Below are 20,935 nucleotides of genomic sequence, written 5' to 3'. Positions count from 1 at the left end.
TATATGTACTTACGCCTTATCAGTATATCTAAGATCCACGCTGCCTCTCAACCCAACCAGCACAGGTGGCAATCCAAACAGCATCTTTACACTGGTCGGTGAATCGGCTTGCATGGATATCACGGTCAGCTTCTTATTCAAGTCTCCATACCCTGGCGGTAGAGTCAGCCCAGGTGGTAGACCGTGCAATGCTGGCTCTGCAGGGCTTATTGGCCGATGGATATTATTCTGATCATAGTCCGGAATGCTCTCATCCGGAGGATAGTGGGTGTCCGGAGGTATGGTAGGCAAAAATGACTGCTGATGTGGCCCATCTGTTGTCATTACACCTGGGAAATTAAAAACTCCTTTATAGGCGGAATATGATTTGAAGGATAAGAACAATCTAATTCGCATGTCGGCTACATCGATGAGCAAATCTTTACCTCGGTAAATCTCCTGCAGACCAAATAAACACTGTTTGTAAATACATGTGTAATGGTTAGTACAATGAGTAATGAGGTGACATAATGATTGGTAAATGATCAATTGTGTTTGTATTAACTGTTTGTTATTGCTACGATTAAATGTGAGATTAGACGTATATTTTGAAAAGCATTAATGTGGACAGTCGCGCAACTTCCTAGTTTTTGTACTGTAGGAAAGAAAAGTATACAGAAGACCATGAAGTCAGTCAGAGTTTGAAGTCAGTCGTTAATGACACCAGGGACACGGAGAAGCTTAACAGCAAGGCGAGGCAACAAACCTGCCGCGTCGTCCGGGTTTTTGTCTGCCGATCGTCCCAGGTTCTTATTGACCACAGACTCCACTTCCATCTGATTGAGCAAATGCTCCAGGTCCAACGCTGTGTATGATTTACCAGACATATGCGTTGATTTTGTATTTTGCGTGTACGTTGAAGCAATATCAGGTTTAGAGTTAAGCACAGGTCTTAGTAGCACAGTCTCGTAAGGATTAGGCTCTTTAGTCAATACATGATGTGCTTTAGTATCGTCCTGCCACAACACGTCATGGTACATTTCAGTCGGTTTCGGGCTCTTCATGTCCTTCGTTTTAAGTATCGTCACGTGTTTCCTAAATGGGGACTGCTCTCTAGGACTGCTTTGGGGAAGGATAACTCTAGGAACGTGATGGTCAACGGTTGTTATGTTTGGTATGATAGGTTCGAACAAGTTGTGCATTTTATTAGGAAACTCTGGTATTCCTTTAGCTTTAGTATCAATGGGTTTCACAAAAGATTCAGACATCGGCCTCCTATCGAGAGAAGGCAGGAAATAGTTCAGGTTCTCAATTTTTGAGATAGGTACTTTCCTAACTGGCTCGTAAATTGATTTTACATTCACCTTTTGAGGTTCCATCGACTGTGTCGAGGGTCGTTGACTAGGGGCTGGCGGTCTATGGTAGTAGTCGTGAATTTTGCTATCTGTGTTAATGATATTAATGTGTCTATCAGGGTGCGTAAGTGGCGGTGTATTGTAAGAGTGCGGTTGTCTGAACGGGTCACCTATTTTTGATGCCTCTGGTTTACGACGTTGTAACTCCCAGTTATCACGAGACCGACCCGAAGGTGGTTCAGGATGTATAGTTTTGAATGGTGCATCGATATCGTCTAAAGTGAAGACTGTGATATTATCTCCTTGGGTGGGGAGGTTGGGAGGTGTTGCTATGGTAGGTGCGTCAGCTGCATATTGTTGGACTACTGTGATCGGTGTGACAGGGAAAACTGTTTTGAGGTATTTTGGAAGGGATTTGACTGGGCTTAAATGCCTGTAGAAGTCTACTGAGTCAGTGGTGAGGGGGGGTGTGGGTATGACAGGGGCTGATGTCGGTACGTCAGATGCCACAGGCGTCACATAGTTCATGATTTCTCCGAGTACCGGCATGCTGTAAGACTGAAAAGACGATCCATTTCCAGCTGCAAGCAATAATGTGAATGAGTGACATGCGCGTGATGTTGTGAGATGAGAAGCTGATTAATGATTTTGATGTTATTTGTGAGATTATTTTTTACGAATTAATGACATTGTTATGAAATGTTTATGAAATTAAAGAGTCTGTCTGATATGTAATATTTTTATTAGAAAACCTTTTACAAATGATCGTTCTTTAAGGTTTTAATCTTCATCACTAAAGTAAATCTTACCTGCATGAGTCACACAACCCCACTGCTTACAGCAGTCTTCATCAGATATATTGACTGCCGCTGGCCGATGGCCGGGAGGGCACCGCAACGTCTGAGGGGGCACGGCGGGGAGGGGGGAGCAGACATCTTGACAGTCCAGATCTCCGTTCTCGCAGAAACAGCGTTGTTCACAACCAGTTAGGCTTATAGGTACTTCACTCCAATTTGGCACTCTGGAATAAACAAATTGAAGCTTGCTGTGTTTTCCTATACTGTAGCATAATATTTTTTGTTTACACAACTGAAAAAGATATCATGAACTTTTTAATGACGAGACCGATCATAAATCTTTGTTTACCTAAACGTTCTCAGAGAAGTTTTGATTCGATAGGACAATAAAAGTGTCATTATTATTTGCTCTATATTTTATTTATTATCTCACTTACTATCTCAACACTATTTACACATACAATATTTATTAAGCCTAAGTTAAGGTAGAATGTACAAGGATCTGAAATGTTTTGTAACATCTGCATTTATATTGTATCATAAACTATATGTAAATAAACTATTCTATTCTTAACACAATAAAATCATGGGTACTTACGCAACTCCTTTGTAATGGCAGGTCCCATCGCTGAGACATCTGGCAGACCTGGGACAGCAGTTGGGCGGCGTGGCAGGAGGTGACGGGGCCCATCTCACACAGCCTTTGGACACGAGTTCTAGGCCTACGTGTGAGGGACACACTAGGGCCGCACACTCGTGTTGGTCAGGCCCCACGCACTCACAGAGCTCTGTGCACCCGATGTGGAACTCGTCGCCTATATAAAAATGTTACTATTGCTTAATCGAAGCTGGTTTGCTGTAAAAATAGGACTTGTTTGGAAATGTTTAGAAAGACCTTGGAAAAAAGACCTTTGCGTGCTTCTGTTTATGCGAAGTCTTACTTGTAGTAAATAATGGATCCACACATTACCTCGCGAGTTTCATTATTTAGCTTAAAGAATAAACTGGTAGCGCTCATAGAATTCTTACCAATTTTATCAACAACATAACCATCTGAAATCCCAGAAGGCTAATAATTTTACTCCCATTACTTTGAAGATTATGCCAATTTAACATGTACTTGGTTTACGTTGGTGTGGACATCTTGAAACGTGACGTACAATCAACGAAGTGCTAAAGAATACTCACCAATTTCATAAAACTGTCCTTCATGTACGCATCCGATCTTCGACACATTATCCCGAATATCCTCATTCGGTACCTCATTAGGTACCTCACTCGGTACGTCAGGCACGTGAGTAGGCACCTCATTTGCTCCTCCATTATCAGAAGCCGTTATAGTGAAGTTAAACTTAGTTCCAGTCTCCTTAGTCTTCAGGATATAGTCCTTTCCTCCTTCTAAGTTGAGAATTAAATTGGAGTACTTTAATTCTACATCACTGAAGGACTTTCCTCCATCATTGCTTAGGAGTAGATGGATAGGGTCTTCACTTTCATTCAAATGCATCAAGTTGACTTGGACAGAGTTATTTTGGAGAACTTTTACTGAGCCTATTGGTTCGGCCAGGACAAGGGGTCTGGTTTGAATATGTTCCAACTGTTCTTCGTAATCTTCGAAGCCTTTGATTGTCTGTTGAATAAAATGGAAAGGTTTCCACTGGGTGAAGATTGATATGTAGTATAAGATTAGGCTTTGAAGTAGAGGATCAGAAATATATATCATTGACATTTCAGATTTGCGTTAAAGAAAAGCTGGGAGAAACTTTAATGAAGTGTCTAGATATTGATTTAATTGGTTTGGAATCAGATTACCAGAACACGTAGGAAACATTAGAATATGAGAACAAGGTCAAAAGGATGAGTATTTCTGGCATCATAATACCAGAAATAATCTTCCCAAAAATGATAAAGATAGATACACATCCATATCCGAATAATTCCCGTAATACTAACAACTTCTACCTCAGTAGTGGAAGTAGTGGATGTGGTGGAGTTCTCTGGTTCCTCGTGGACATCGTGGCTCACATCACAGACTTGCACTTCACAGCACGCGTCATTTGGATCCTGCACGTTGATGCATTTGTCGGATACCGGGAGGGGGTTGCATCTGTGGGAACAATAAGTAGGTCAGTGGTGGTTCTCTATTGCATTGTTTTGTAAAAATATCACAAAAATTTTACTTTTTTTACCTCTATCAAAAAATTTAGATTATAAGAGTCAATCTTGATATAGCTTTTTACAGAAATAACAAACAAACTACTGCTTAAAATAATGATGTACTTAATCGATTAAGAAATTGTTGTATTTACATTGCTTTAGCCATAACATTAGTTTTAAATAAGAACATGTAAACATGTAACAATATTTGTTTATCTTCAGAAAAGTGCCTTCTCAAATCTATACTACTATTATAAAGCTGAAGAGTTTGTTTGTTTGTTTGAACGCGCTAATCTCAGGAACTACTGGTCCGAAATGAAAATTTCTTTCAATGTTAGATATCCCATTTATCGAGGAAGGCTATAGGCTACTTTTTATCCCGGTACGGGAAGTAGTTCCCACGGGATACGGGTGAAACCGCTGGCAGAAGCTAGTTGAGTATACATAGGTCATTTCATTGGGTATAGGGATTGAGCAAATGTATATACTATAGACCCATTTAAATCTAAATGATATGATAATATAGATCAATAGAGAACATCTGTCTAAATGGAATTTATATAACTGAACGTGTAACGCTCTTAGTAAAAGTAATAGTGTGCTTACCTGGGTTTACACGTCACGATAGAGTTAGGTTCACAAATGCAAGTCTGCTCACATCCCATATTCCATTGGGATCCGACGGGATGCGTATCATTTCCGTATCGGCACACTTCCGGCTTGACCACCTTTTGTGAATTATCTAGAAAGATTTCAAATTTATAGTATTGAGATAATTCTTAGAACAGATTTTGTGTTCTTCCCGGTTCATCAGATCACCATGTTAAAATACTATAAAACTGAACAGAAAAAATGTACGTAATAATGTATGTAATACATTATTTGTCACTATAATATGTCCTGCGCAGTTGGCTAATCTCCTTACATGAGAACAGCCGCCGTAGCCGATAATCGGCTAGGAGGACATCATCATCATCATGTGTACCTACATCTTTTGTTGGAGATCCTGAATAAAATAAATAAATAAATTTACCACCACTACCAGTAGCACAGGCTATAATAGAGCAGCACTCGTCAACAGGCGACTCGAAGCACAGAGGATCGTTGAGTCTTCTGCCTCGACGAATGTAGGGATGCTTGCAGCGAGGCGAACAGTCGAATATACCGCCAGCGATGCACTCGCAAGTCTCTTCACAGCCCCTGTCCATACGCTCTCCGATCTAGGAATACAAAGATATATTAAGCAAGTATTAAATTACAATACATGGTATACTTGGCATGGTGTCACTTCAAGACATCTGCCTGATCACCATAATAACGCGCACACACTACAAACATTTAGTCGACCGATAGTTGCTTTGGGCTCATAAATCAGTATGAAGATGAATGGAAATACACACGTAACAACGATTAAGTATTTTGTTCAGTATCAGACTGACTAAAAACATTGATTGAATTTACGATATTAAAAAAATCTATCAAGGGCCGACTAAATAGACAGCAAGTGTGCGCAAGCTAAGTCCAGAGACATGCAAAATTATGTTGGTGTGTGTTATTTTAAACGCCAATACTGGCTCGCTACTGAACTTATTTATTCATCAAAAATAAATAATCAAAAATTCTTTTCTAACTAACCTTGTATGTAATCTCGTTTTCTTTACACGTATCCATTTCCTCTGAGCCTCTTTCAGCCGTCATCAGTGGATGGAATGGAGCCTGTAGATTAGTGTAGAACTTTTCAGGTATATCTTTTTGTTTCTGATCTATAGGTATCATTCTGGGCTCATCGTCATCATCCACGTCTAAATTGACGTCACTTAAATCTGATAAATGTTTCTTGTGACCTTTTGCGTTCGTCTCATTGTGTAGTGCTATGGCGAAATTTTGTAGTTCATCTACGTTTAAGTTAAGAAGTCTAGCCCTAGTCTTGGCTCCTTCTTGTGGCGGCATAATAGATTCACCAACTTCTGACAGGGGTGTTGGGTCTGTTTCTGGGTCTGTTTCCGCTTCCGCTTCTGCCTCTGTTTCTGTTTCTGTTCTATGTTCTGTCGTTGTTGTTTCTGTTGTTGATGTTGTGGTAGTTGTGGACGTTGTTGAGCTTGTTGTTAAAAGTTTTGGTTCTTCTGATGTGATCTTTCGTACAGGTGGCTTACGCACGTCATCTTCTTCACCTGTTATTTTGCCTGTGAAAGAGGTGAAATGTTAGAATATATTTGTAGAAACAAAAAAAATCTCTGAACCATTGTAATAATTTTAGAATAACTGAAATTGATTATTCCATCACATTTCTCATACCGGCTAAAAACAAGTCGACATAATTTGGATTCCTATAATGTTGGGCAAAGATCAATCTTAAGCAGGAAACGCTAAGCTGTCTCAGCAAAAACGTAACATAACTGGTCTGCAATCTGGGGCAGGGTCAGTAGGCGATACTGGTCATGTACCGCTCTATACCATAAACCACATTGAACAATTATGCATCTTATTGTAAAGTGATAAAGTCTAAAATGCAGTGACCTGAAGAAGAAAATCGGAACCAACGTAAACGACCTGTCGATCGAAATCAATGTAACTGTCAACGAACATCGATTACTATGAAGCAAATTATGGTGTTCCAAAAATTCTGCTTTATGCTATTCTAAACTTTATCCACAAAGAAATAAAGGCGATAGTATCTCCGTGAGTCATGAAGAAAATGTGTGATGAATTTAGGACGGAACCTGAGACAATGATTGTTGTACGTGAGAAAGTTGTCCGTGATTGGTATTAAACAAGTGGTTTATTGTTTTCATTTTCTATAAGTTATTAAACTTGATACGTGTGTCCTAATTGCGATTGCCGACCTTGAGTTCACACGGTCAACCGATCTCATCTTCCATTGTTTAGGAAGAATATTGTTATGACCTTTCTTCAAGCGGTGCAATTTTCGGAATTACAGTGACTGGTGTGTTTATAGCTATTTTTATAAGTCAGATATAGGTGTGAAAACAATATAACGCAGTTTCTCATCATGATTATCAGGTATAGGTTCTATAAAAAAATATTATTGCTGCACATTGCTGCTTGCTCTTCTTCATAGAACCTACTTTCACAATAGCTGTCTTCGCAGACTTTTTCACGAGTGTTTAGCTGTTATCTTGTCTCATTAAGAAAGTAGAATATTATAATTTTGGACATATTAGAGACTTATTCATATTCATATTCATCAAATTAAAAGATCGTTGATCTTTTATCTGCATGCTAATATCGAATGAAAACACCTGATAAGCTAAAATTAAAACAAATTATTGAGATTTAATATATAGTTTTGATCTAAAAAAGCTGTCTACTATTCCATAGCTGATATCCCTATTGCTCTGTTGACAAAATAGCTAATAAATTTAAAGCGGCTGAGATGATTTTGATGGAATTTATCTTCGAACCACGGGTAGCACACCAGCATATTTTAAAGATGAAATCTTTAAAATATCAGTTCATCCACATTGGCACAGACAGACACACCATAACGGTAAAACTTACATCTTTTTGCGTCAGGGGTTAAAAAGAGATTGGATATTTTAAATCATGTTCCAAAGGTTCACAAAATGTCAAACAGTGAATAAATGACGTGTAATGTGGAGGTAATGACATCGTGCACCTGCGGCCCACATTAGCATATAGCATAGCCCAATGTGCCTGTATGTATCAATCATTTGTGTATGCCGTACATTATGCTAAATTGCTCTTAAGTGTAGCAAACGCTAATGATTTTAAGTTAGGGTTAGCGCACATTGCATACTTATTTGAGAAGTTTTACTGAGCTTTACTGTAGTACTAAATTCTGTCGCAGATAAACAAATGGCTTCATGAAATGAAGTGTCATCAATCGAGTAACGTCTCTATTAAGATTAATTTTAAGCTAAACGCTAACTTTTGATACGGTCATCAGTCAAAAACTATCGACCGTTAGCAAATTCTATGAGGCTTATGATTTCGATAAGCTACCATATCTATCTAAAAGCAAACTGAATCGTTTCTATTTTATAGTTACCGGGCATAATGATAAGCTCTACAAACACCACATGTTCTGACATGCCATACATGAAATCATTACCCCTCAAGCATGATCTCTACCGAAACATATATAATAAAAAATCGATTAAACTACAAAATCGATAACGCGCGGATATCCTTATCGAAGTGAGTGATGGCCTCAAGTTGGCCTCACTCGATGTAGGTTAAGCAAAGGACGCGAATGCGGACCGGTTGTATGCGCGTGCGTCGCTAAGCTGTCTGCCGATGTTGTTTACTATCGATTTGTATTGGACTGTATGGTAATCAGGATTTTAGTAATTGTATCAATGTTTTGTAGTACCAACTTGTACCTAATTGATGGATTTGTCAATTTGCCAATTTGTATAAATCTGTTACTATGTACAGTGTAATTTCTTTTATTTCTGATCTCCATTTTCATCTTCTATGACCGATTAACTTTTGACCGATTAAGTAACTTATATGTTCACAATAATAGACCCCTTATTTCTTAAAAATTAAATATGTAAAAGGATAAGAAATGAATTAATGCAATTCATAGATAAGACACAAAAATTATCCCCCTTTTTCGTAAAAATCTAATATAATCTTGCTATAATAAAATAAATAATAAAATACATTAAGATAACACCATATCTTATCTCTGCATCTACTTAGTTTGGGCACGTGTGCAGATAATAAAATCGTCGATGTATTTATGAGCTTTTTCAGAGTCTAGACCAGAAATGGACCCATCCATAATACATGAGGCCGAATGAGGAGTAACTTAAGTAGTTGTTACTCCCACAAAGCTACCTGACCTTTATAGTAAAGACAAACAGCTAAATCTTTGTACAGTCACTTGGTCTGTGTTATATGCCTAGAATTTTAGGGTCGGGAAGTGGTCGCCGTTACCGAAATCGGTGTGGAAGAGATTGAGATTTTACTGAATACGCACGTTACTGCTCAATTGATTTAAATGATGTTTGGTTACCAGATAGACTAGAGCCTGGAAAAAGACAGGCCACTTTTTGTAAGGATGTCAGATATATGTACTTCCGATGAAACCGCGGAGAATAACTAACAACCCATTCTTATAACATTACTTCATCGTGGTCTGCCATGTAATTATTTACATCGCTTACTTCGCAAACCCTCTTAGTTGATGAGTTTGTGTAATACTAACTACAATAGACTACAATCTCAATAATCTCAAACCGTGTTAAGTTTCACCTTCTCATATTCCAATTATGAACGTTAAATAATTAGCTCCCGTCTGTAAACTAATAAATCTATTGTTTTCTCATACTTTTACACTGTCGTGTGCTCTTGGTTCATTAGTTTGTATGGGAAAGACTTTCTTTGTATTATTGCAGTATTTGCAATTTTCAACTCCTACAATATAGGAAAAATCAAACTTATTAAATGATATTAACGTGTATTTTGATCAAAGTTTAAGTAGAATTTTAATATACTGTTCTTTAGACTGCTCCTTAAGTCCCTAGTTCTCTCACTCATACAGTGTCATCCAACAGACAAACGAATCATCCATACCACTTTAGCCCGATAAACCATTATGTTACTCATCTTAACCTGTAAATTATTATCAAAAAGCACCGCAAAAAAAACTGTCTGTTTACGGCATAATTTACCTCCCAATAAAGTAGCATAACATCCTACCGTTATCATTTCGAAGTTGTGCAAAATTTGCCTAACAGTTACTGAGAAAGTATGTCAGACTACCTCATGCATGCGTAAAGTGCACCTCACGAATTCCAGTGAGTAATTTTGGGTATGGGTATGGCCCATACATTACACTTGTTACGTAAAATCCGTCTTGTCTTGCTAAGGTCACTGATGACTCGTTGACAGGTTTAAGTAATCTGATAATTTTTAATTGGTATTTACTGTTTATTTCAGGTCTTGAAGTTTACCAAGATAATAATTTTCAATGCCCTATTTTAACAGTTTTCTGTAGATGATGCGCTTGAAATCAAAACATTATAGGTATGTACTTCTTTTCTGTAACAAATGTGTCTACGACCCCTACACCTTGGCACTCACCAATATAGGATAAGCTCTATTTAAAAGGTGGATGTTGTCGTAGGCGAATTACTCATTACAATTTTGACATTCAAATCCGAAGCTCTGTCGACAAAAGATGGGTTTGTCATAGACGCATTGACATTGAAATCCCGGACTCATTACACTAAAAAATGCACCTCACGCAAAACCAGTGACTGAGTCTGGGTATGGCCCATACGCGATACTGTTACGCAAATTACGCGAAGCATCCGCGTTCTAAGGGCGACGACACATTGACGCGGTAAGATTACGCGACGTGCGACAATGTCAGCCACGCATCGCGTGCTAATGAAGCCGGAATGTGCGATTTAAGATCTGCAGCGAATATTTATTAGGGTTTAAACTTAGAGCATTTGAAAAACAGGAGCCGCTATAAGCACAAATCTGCATGCAAAAGTTTGCCACTATATGCACGGGAGGCGTGTTAATGCAATAAATAGTGATAGCTCACTCTCTTTCAAATTTTTTTTTAATAAATAAAGCATAAACTTGCCGCACACAATGCTGATACAATGAGAGGCTCTTTCATTTAAAAAGTTATACTTTATGAACGCCACTCATATTTATTTGTAGAGACACTATTACTGCCGTGACTCTCTCACGCAGTAGTATCAATTTTTTCAATAGCTCTAAGTTTGCAAATATTTTATTCTATTCTTGTCAACCTTTAAGGTAAGCCCCGTTCGTCACTGCCTTCAGTCAAGGCCGTGGACCTTATAAAATAGCAGGTATTTTATAAGATATTCCCCATCGAATGGCGCACGATTCGCCTAAAGGTTTGACAGTTATGATAGATTTTCTCACGACTTGACTCGTCACTGCATGTTGATTGCTGAACGAAGGGCAGCTGAGCTCACGACTTTAGGTTTTACAGTGTATTAAGTTGATTAAGGTATCGTGTTAATTTGTGAGTTGAACGTTTTAATGTGGAGGTAAACAGTTTAAATGAAAAGAAAATAAATTGTAGGATTGCTACTTGTATGGTCAGTATTTTGTTGGATTGTTTAAAAATAGCATCTACATATATGAGTAGTAAATTATTTATCACTTGCACTACCTCTGTTTAGTATATATGTTATTTCTCAGCTAACATTCGAAATAGTTATTTCAAACTAACATTATGGCGATTTCTTAAAAATATATTCATTATCCCAATGTGTTTAAAAACGCCAGATAAACAAATTATAAGTTAGAATAGACATTTTACAACTAAGTAATTTGAAAAGTAATCAAAGCTAACATCCGATAAATCCGCGCCAATATACTCAAGCCCTAACTTAACCGTCCGTGCGGATATTTGCTTATCCGCTACACCGATCGATTCTCAAGGAAGTCCGACATCTCACGCTTGAATGGGATCACCTGTTGCACAGCTTATGTATCGGAACTTATATCACAACATCCGTTCAAGTTCATTTAATGGTGTAATTTGTTCGACGTGTTTATTTCTAATTTGATTAAGATAGAATGATCACTTGATTGTGAAGCTTGCGTTTAGAACATGAAGTCGTTTAGATAAGCGGAGATGGATACCAGTAGCCTTGTAGGGTATATATCATGGGCAATAGAGTATCTATCTATACCTACTTATTAGTATAAAATTAAAGTTTGTTGGTTTGACCGGACTAATATCAAGAACTAATTAATTAGGTACTGATCCGAATTGAAAGCTCCTGCGGAATTAGATAGTCCATTTATCACGGAAGGCTTTATATCCGTTTTAAGCTTTGAAGATGAAGATGTTTCGTTTTATAATTAAGCACATACACAAACGAAGCCGAAACTTTTCCTAATCAAACTTAAGCTTATTTAATATTATTTGTTGTTTATATTATGTCTTCCATTCCTTTGTCCCTGTCCTCAAACAACAACAAGAGAAGGGAAGTCGACATCGTTTAAACAAATCAGAGGTGAACTGGATGCGTTCAATGCGTTCCGAAGTCGCGAAGGTCGATCAAACTTCACTATAAGCTTAAAGTAGATATTTTGAGGTCATACCATATTTGATACAGCTGTCTCAACTTGTACCCTGGGGCTGTATGACATAATTTAGTGATCCTAATTTTAAATCGCGTAAGGTTAGGTGCTGGGTTATGTCAAGGTGTCAAACTATGAAGCTATGTACACTAAACTTTGTTACCAGAACGCCACATTAGTCATCTGTTTTTCTGCTGGTTCTCTTTGGCTCACTAAATCATTAACGTAAGCGGCTTAAAGCCTTTTAGATGAGAAAGCGATTTTAGGCCTGCTATTGTAAAGCTCTGCCAACTGCCATGTCCGCTGTTTTCGTTGTGAAACTAACATGAATAGACTGAGTTAAAGTCACCGTCAAAATTATTTATTGAGAAATAAAGAAGAGCAACCTGTAAATCTATCCTGTCACCCCTTCCAAGTGTTCCACTTATTCGCAATAATAATTTCACAATATTTACACCATCTTCTCAAATCTATAGCGGATGTAACATGTGCGCACCACAGCACAGAGATCCGCTTTCAACCAGCGTGATTGGAAATCGGTAGCAATGTGTCATCTTATAGCAAACACTTTCACTAATACGTATCTACCGGGCATTGGGTATGTCGGACAAGGTCGAATAGACAATAGCTTCCATCGTCTACCATCTACTATTGTTTGCTAAGATGATAGATATAGTTTTTTTTTGTTGGAGCTTTATCTTCATAACCTCATCGCAGTTTTGGGAAGGTTATGTCCAAATCTTAACGCCGCTATAGTGGTCCCGGAACGTGAAAAATATACATCGTTTCAGAAAACACCTTTCATGAGCTTTATCATAAGTAGAAGTCTAAATAATTAAGCACTTTGGACTCTTCTTCTTCCTGCTCTGTTCCCAATTGTACTTGGAGTCGACGTTCTATATTTTCCGCTTCCATTCCTCTCTATTAGTTGTTATACTAACATTAATTCCGTTCTTATTTTATGTCATCCATATTTGCTTCGGTCTTCCTCGCCATCAATCTAAGAATATTGGCAGTATTTAAGACTATTTCTAAGCAACCAAGACAAGTTTACGGTAGACAGACAAAATCGACCAATTGCTACATTAAATTATACACCTAAGGTCAAAACAGACCATTGTTTCTAGCCAAGATTTTCGCAGACCTCAAATTGTTCCTAGCGCGTAGGTGCTAAGTACTATCCATTCAACTCCACCGTCCCATAATAAAAGCCGTAAAAGGTACAAAATAGATTTTAGCACCTACTCTAATAGCACCATAAAGTGGAGACGATATTTTTTTGGAGTTTAAAATAAAATTAAATGGAAATGGTGGATCGTGTCCCGGTGAAATGCATTTATTTTTGAACGTTTTCAATTTCTTAGAATGCTTCGGATTCAAAACTTCGGGTTTTTTCGGAAGTTCTGGAGTCCTGGAGAAGGTCGAGAACTTACTCTTCATTCGAATCAATAGAGGCTTCCAGCTGTCATAACAGATATCAATATGAATGTCAACCACTTTAAATATGGCGCAGAAATATGGTATTCTGGAGATAGACACGAACCCGATCAGCGAATTGAGAACCCACTATTTTTAAGAAGTCAGTTAAGAAGCGCGAAATACATTGTTTAGGTAACAAAACCTTCACAGTAATGAAGATTACAAAGTAAAGGCACTCAATAACCAAGTCGGTAGTGCATCGGAAGACGTAACGTTGACATAACTGGCTTCTGTCATGCGAGACCACTTCGTGCCCAAGCGCAGCATTGTTCCGCGCGGGAAAGTCAGAACTAAATTAAACAAGCGAAATTCAATCTTATGTGTTTGGAATAAGGTTTATAGAGACATTGTTGTCTTAGGAGTTATTGTGTGATAATTTTTGCGTGATGCAATATTTGTGTCAGATTAGCAAAAAGTCCTTTGGAGAGTAATAGAAATGTTTTGGAGTTAGATTGCGAAATTGTTGTTTTATCCGTGTGGACTTTTTGGTGACTGTTTTTATGTAGTTAGCCGCATTACAAGATTATGAGTCTATTATATATTACGTTCACGATATAAATAATAATACGTTGGTCTAGAAAGCTGTACGTTTTTAGAGCTCGTAAAATTATTCATGCAAGTGACAGTTTTAAGGAAATTATATAGGTACGAATGAATGACATTTTAATAAACCTTGAAAGACAATTAAATAGATGAATTAAATAACGGAAGTTGATTATAAATTATGTTTTTGTTTATTGCTCTATTTATTGACCTTAAAGTTAAGTTAATTTCCATTGATATTATTTTTGGCAGAGGCTAAGTATATCAATGTCAATGTCAAAATGCTTATTTATTATGTTAATTTTAAGTTTTATAATTTTTTTAGTGCTGAATTATTCGATGATTTAAAATTCGAACGTGGATAAATCCGAATAATTTATACCTAAAGCAATAGACATTATTTGAAGATCTCTACCAGATTTTAACTAATCATAGAAAATTATATTTACTCTACCTGCCTATACAATTCTTATTTTGAAAAGGAATACCAGTTCATAACAACAGATTTTTCATAGCAAATACCTATAAAAAATAAAGCCACATAAACAACAAAATCTTTATCTCAACAATAACTTCACTAAAACAAAAATATCCACTCCATTTTGACAAAAGCAAAACAACAAAAACACGATTGTTACATTTTATAATAACGTTCTTTGTTTCACGACAAGCGCGGACACCGCGAGACGGCGCGCGCGCAATCCACAACTTCTTTTATCTCACAACACTGCTTTACCTTTAATTCATACATTTTTTACAACAACTATAACTATTAGCCTGTAGCCATCGTCCCACTGTTGGGCACAGGCCTCCTCTCACACGGAGAAGGATTGAGCATTAATCACCACGCTTGCCCAATGCGGGTTGGTGATTTCTGGACTATATAGTCCGGGTTTCCTCAAGATGTTTTCCTTCACCTTTTTTATCAGCGATTGGTTTGTCTTACAACACTGCTTCACCAGTCACCTTTTATTCATACATTTTTTATAACAACGATTAGTCAAAAAGTAATTTAAAAAAACCTTTTTGTCTCTAAAGTCATTGACTCGGTAAAGAATTAAGCTGTTAAGTTGTAACTTAAATGCTTAATGGTACTCGGAAATGTACTTAGAAGTAACTTGTATACATAAGTTGAAATGATACTCTTGTTAGATTCACGCATGGAGGGTTCGAGTCGTCCAATTAAGTTGTAAGTTGTAAGCTAATTAGTGTGTCGACACTTTACACATCCCGAACAAAGTAGAAACTTAACATAAATTGTTTTTGTTTTTTGGCTTGTCCTATCCTTGAAGCATTGTTCTTGAGTTTGCTAAAACCATTTCGATTTCACGTACAATTCCAAAGGCCATTTAAATAACTAAGTGCTAAAATAATTATTTTAACTAAATCTCAATTTACAAACCAGTGTCAGAGGTAGCATTAAAGTGTGGTAAGCATTTTTTATGGATAAAAAGTTTCCGCAAAAAGACAGAGAGCTTGACTTTTTAACTAAAAAAATTGGCTTAACCGTTGTCAGCATCGTCAATACCACCTGATATGAAGTACGTTTACATCAAATCTGTAGAATCATGCCACAAAACGAGCCAGATTAGAAAAAGAACAAGATGTTGAGAATGCGTCTGCGCCGGTAGAGCTGTGAAAACATCGATACTTGAAGCTTATCGATAAATTGGTCTTATCGATGCTTCGGATCTTGTAAATACATCATGATTTTGGTAACATGACGGCTTTGGTTTCAAAGTTATTATGAAGACCAGAAAAAGAAGTCCATTCACCTGTTTTCGATATTATCATTATTTTTACATTCATTTTTATCCTTGACAAAGTATTGATACTTATCGATACGATGGGGTACACTTTTTACCTCAAGCCTTTCATCATTCAGCAATAAAACCATTGTAAAAAAAACCTAAAATGGTTCTTGCTAAAACTCCGCTTAATAATTTATTTTGGTAAGCCTACTATTACTTCTTTGAATCTATCAACATTTATGCTCCTATTTCAACAAAAACATCGATAGTTTCACCAATCCCTATTCGTCGGTCTCCGAAAAAGGCGCTCGGAGTCACGACTATCCACGGCCGCCATACTTTAAGATGACCGTTACCAATTGGAAGGACATGCCTCGAGGCTTAACTAATACCCACCTGAGTCACTAATAGTTAAAAGTTAAAAATAAAAAAAACTTGGAATCCGAGAGCCAAGGGACTGTGAATGGTTTCTATTTAAGCTGTTATAGTAGGTGGTATTTTATATTCAAACTAGCGACCCGCTCCGGCTTCGCACGGAATAACAGTATTTCCCTACTATTTAATGTCTGTTATTATACATATAAACCTTCCTCTTTAATCACTCTATCTATTAAAAAAAACCGCATGAAAATCGGTTGTGTAGTCTAAAAATTTTAAGCGTACAAAGGGACATAGGGACAGAAAAAGCGACTTTGTTTTCGCAGTCCTAGTAAAGAATTAGACGAATAATATGCGGAAGAAAACGTAAAATACTTATTTTTTTATTGGACAATAAATAATAATTTCAATTTACGCATCATGAACAATGACAATATAAAAATTAACAACTTTTCCGCAATTCGAACGGTGTCATTATTTTTAAAACATGCATCATTTGTGAAAGATAATATAAAATATCCCGAGAAAACCTCAGACAGATTTATACAGCAATAAAATATAGCGTGGTATGAATGAGTCAGACATGAATAAATATGTTTTCGCAATAATTTATTGTGTTTATTATGTTGAAACTTCGCGTAACAAACTAGCTAGTCGTTTGTGTTGCCTTTATATCCGTAAAGGCTGTGTGACCATGTATAGGTTATGTTAAAATATTTAACGGTATTAATACCACCGTGAAGTTTCTGTAATACCAATAATTTTGGAGTTACAACAATAATGGCGTCCACGGCCGTTTTCAGCCACGGCGGCTGCTCTCACTTAAGGAGATCAGCCAGCTGCGCAGGACATATTATAGTGCACGAGCATTTGCGCAGACACAAGTGCACTCCTTATTCCTTCACTCTCATAACCTGATGGGACGGCAATCCGACACGACCGGAAAGAGATCAGGCGCACGACAGACATTTACTTGCTCTCCGATGCACGGGTGAATTAATCACCAACTTCCAAACTACGGACTGCTTTGTGAAAGTTTAAGAAAACCCACAAAGCGATTTCGGTCCGACCCGAGAATCGAACCCGAGACCACGAGCACAGCAGCCGCGCTTGCGACCACTAGACCAACGAGGCAACAATAATAAATAAGCAACTGGAAAATTGTGACAAATAATATTTATATAAAAGAAATTTTATTTATGTGATTCTGCATATATCCATATGAATCGAACGGTAAAATAAATAAATAAATTAAGTAGTGATAAAAAAAAAATTAATCGAACGGTATGCTGAGTTTGGAATGTTCTAATAACGAAGTTGAACTTAAATGGAGAATCTACTAACAAAAATATAAATACGACGAATGTATTTAGATTCAGATGTATTTACATTGAAAATGACTATAATATATATACGACCTATTTTACTTGCATCGTGAGGAAATAACTTCATGTAGCCAAATAAAACAGCACCTATGGATCTTAGTCCCTTCTTGAGATACCAAAAGCCGTGCTTTATCATTGTTAGGGACAGAAAAATTAAGCTCGCATCTAAAATTTTTAAGAGAACTTTGTGTAGAGTTTTTTGCCAACAAAAATAAACGACAATATCCTTTTCATAGATAAGTACCTAATAAGTATTGTTACTTACATGACTACCAACTCAAGTAAGTACAGTTAATGCTTTTTAACTAAGCCATGTTGTCACTGGTCATCTTGTCAAACAATAGTTTTTACGATAGCTATAGTTCGGCCATTCAGAGAATGCGTTCCTGACACGTCGCGATTGAACTGACGACGTAACTTTGCAATGGCGTTGCAGTTACGATAAAAATATTTTTGCTGGTTGTTTACCGTTTTAACAATTGAGGAGCATTAAAACAACATTATTATATCAATAATCAATGAATGTTATAATTTTGTGCCAAACTGAGTGTCAAATAACTTGGTAAACAATATTTTTCTAAATCTATACTGCGCTATTACAAGGTTATGTCAGCGGTTTATATTTTGTAGTGCTGTGCTAAAAATAACAGGCAAGTATCGTAATCTGTTCTTATACAGTTATAATATAAAATAATACGTTTTGATTTTCTTTTTAAGAATTGGAAAATAATGGACTATAAGACTTAATTATAACGTTTATGAAATATAAAAATAAAACTATGACCAAACCGCATTTTTATACTTAGATTAAAAATGGTAACCCCAAATGGCGTTATGGGCCGCCATTTTGTGACGCTAAAACAGTCGTCCGTTGTCGTTTCGTGCGCATAGACCACGTTTTTCAAGTGTTTTCGATCTGTTTTTATTTGATTACCCGGCTTTTGTTAGACCGAGATATCAGGATTGATTCTGTTATTGATAATAATATAATTATACATGTAGGCGAAGATGATGATGAAGACACCACCTCCTCAAGCAAATCGGAGTCTGATTAATATTCTGTTCGCACATTCAATTCAATGTACTTGTAACAAAGAATAAATAAAACAATTTTATTATATGAATATTACCTTTTTTTGGTTTCCACTTAAATAACTAAAATATAAAACAAATGATTCCGCCAATTTAAAACGAAAATAATCTTAAAATAATGCGGCGGTTCATTTTGAAGGAACGGTAACGAACTCAGTGTTATGTTGTGCCCATCACTAGTCGTGACTAACTGATAGGTGTCAGGAACGCATTCTCTGAACGGCCGAAGTATAATGTATGTAAGTATGTATTTTTTTTTGTGCTATAAAGTTTCAGTACAAGAGCTTTATTTGTTTATCCAATGAATCGTTAAGTAGTATTCTTCAAAAACGAAGCTGTTATTATGGATTGTAAGATATATTTTACGAGTTTCATAGACAAGTTTGTATCTAAAAAAAGTTATTGTGTGAAAAAGTATGACTGGTAGGTGAAACATAATTTAAGGAATATGTTTAGTTAGTTTTTCGATTACAGGTCATCAGTACATGTTTGACGCTTAGCACAGTGAAGCTTGGGTTTCCTAGGAAAGCGGTGCCGTCATATAGCGGCCGTCATATTATGGACGCAAATAGACGGTCGTCTTTACGGTGATGACATGTGGAAAGTTCCACGGCCGTTTTAACACACCGTCATAAACTTTTTTTTAGTTGTATTATACTTACTAACCTGATTTATTTAATATTTCTCAAATTTCACGACACCGATTTTGTTTTAGTTGACTTTTTCTATAATCTATACTTTTTATATTATTTATTGCTTCGTGGTTACGAACGAAATCTATTAAAATTTCGTCGTCCTCGCTGCTCCAAGAGTTGGAACGCATTTTTTACGTTGTTCCGTAAAAACAAACATAAATACGGATTAAAAAAGCTTCACCGCTTTCAATAAAACGTTCACCAAACCATCTGACACCGTCAAGACGGCCGTCATGCAAATGGCGTGCCGCTTTTTGAAGTTACGGTGTACGTTACCGCTCTCTAGGAAACCGCCCCATTTCGTTTACATAGACAACGTTCTAGTGACGTCATTCACCGCTGTATTACGGCCGCTACATGACGGCACCGCTTTCCTAGGAAACCAAAGCTTAACAGTAGGCACCCACAGTGAGAGGGGTCATCTGATGATTTCCACCTCAAATGTAGTATAATCCATAGGTCGACTATTAATATATGACGATGGTTCAGGCCAGTAATTCAAAAACTTCTCATGACATACAAACAAACAGCTATACGTAAAACATTTGTACACAATTATACAATTGCAATTACTCCACGTAAGACTTGTTTACATTTTTATCACGCATAAGCAAGTAACTTGACAAAAAACACATTAGTATACGCCGATGACCTCTCAGAATAGCACGCTATCTCACTCTAACACCCAACACCGTGCAGTGTTGTCACGCGAAAATATTCGCTACCGTTATTATTAATTATCTGTGGCTAAATACATGACATAGGTATTTAAACTTTTTTACAAGTTGAATGATCGATAGGTTGTAATATGATAAATTGGCAGCCTCTAGTTTTTTGTGGGTCCTTTTATTGATTTTATTGGCAGATAAGTTGTATTAATTTATTCATTACAAAACACTTATTCAAATAATAGTGTAGTCTATTTTTTATGAATCGCAGGTCGAAGACCTTTTGACTGAATGAAGAGGATCATTTAAAATAATTTTGTATCAGAGATGTAATTGTTAGGTTAATTCAAGGCCAGTGTATCGTAAGTAATAAAATTATATCCTAACACTTGAGTTTGTTATGACAATGTCGGTTAAATCATAGCATCAAAGTTACCATTCAGCAGAAAACCGTAAAGATCTCATTAAAATCAATGACTACACGAAATCATTTCAAAGAAAATTTACCAAACAAAATTGCATACACATTATAAAGATCCAAATAGACTCCCAGAATGATAAGATCGAATTATACCAACGCAAG

General features: G+C 36.8%; 1 protein-coding gene across 4 annotated transcripts in view; it reads right to left on the bottom strand.

Moving 5' to 3' along the window:
* The window catches only part of LOC124639979 (putative epidermal cell surface receptor), a 51,088-nt gene that overhangs the window by 7,336 nt on the left and 22,817 nt on the right, over positions 1–20,935 (bottom strand). For 2 of the 4 annotated variants that reach the window (XM_047177521.1, XM_047177523.1), the window contains exons 3-10: positions 5,924–6,471; positions 5,322–5,508; positions 4,895–5,030; positions 4,085–4,238; positions 3,320–3,761; positions 2,730–2,946; positions 2,144–2,355; positions 14–329 (exon numbers count right to left, since the gene is read on the bottom strand). In XM_047177521.1, the coding sequence (XP_047033477.1) occupies positions 14–329; positions 2,144–2,355; positions 2,730–2,946; positions 3,320–3,761; positions 4,085–4,238; positions 4,895–5,030; positions 5,322–5,508; positions 5,924–6,471 (2,212 nt within the window). The remainder of the gene's footprint in view (positions 1–13; positions 330–2,143; positions 2,356–2,729; positions 2,947–3,319; positions 3,762–4,084; positions 4,239–4,894; positions 5,031–5,321; positions 5,509–5,923; positions 6,472–20,935) is intronic. The other 2 variants (XM_047177524.1, XM_047177525.1) reach the window with 2 other exon arrangements.

Source organism: Helicoverpa zea, chromosome 20 (genome assembly GCF_022581195.2).
Source record: "Helicoverpa zea isolate HzStark_Cry1AcR chromosome 20, ilHelZeax1.1, whole genome shotgun sequence".
Classification (NCBI taxonomy): Eukaryota; Metazoa; Arthropoda; class Insecta; order Lepidoptera; family Noctuidae; genus Helicoverpa; species Helicoverpa zea.
This window is presented reverse-complemented; position numbering and strand designations above follow the sequence as displayed.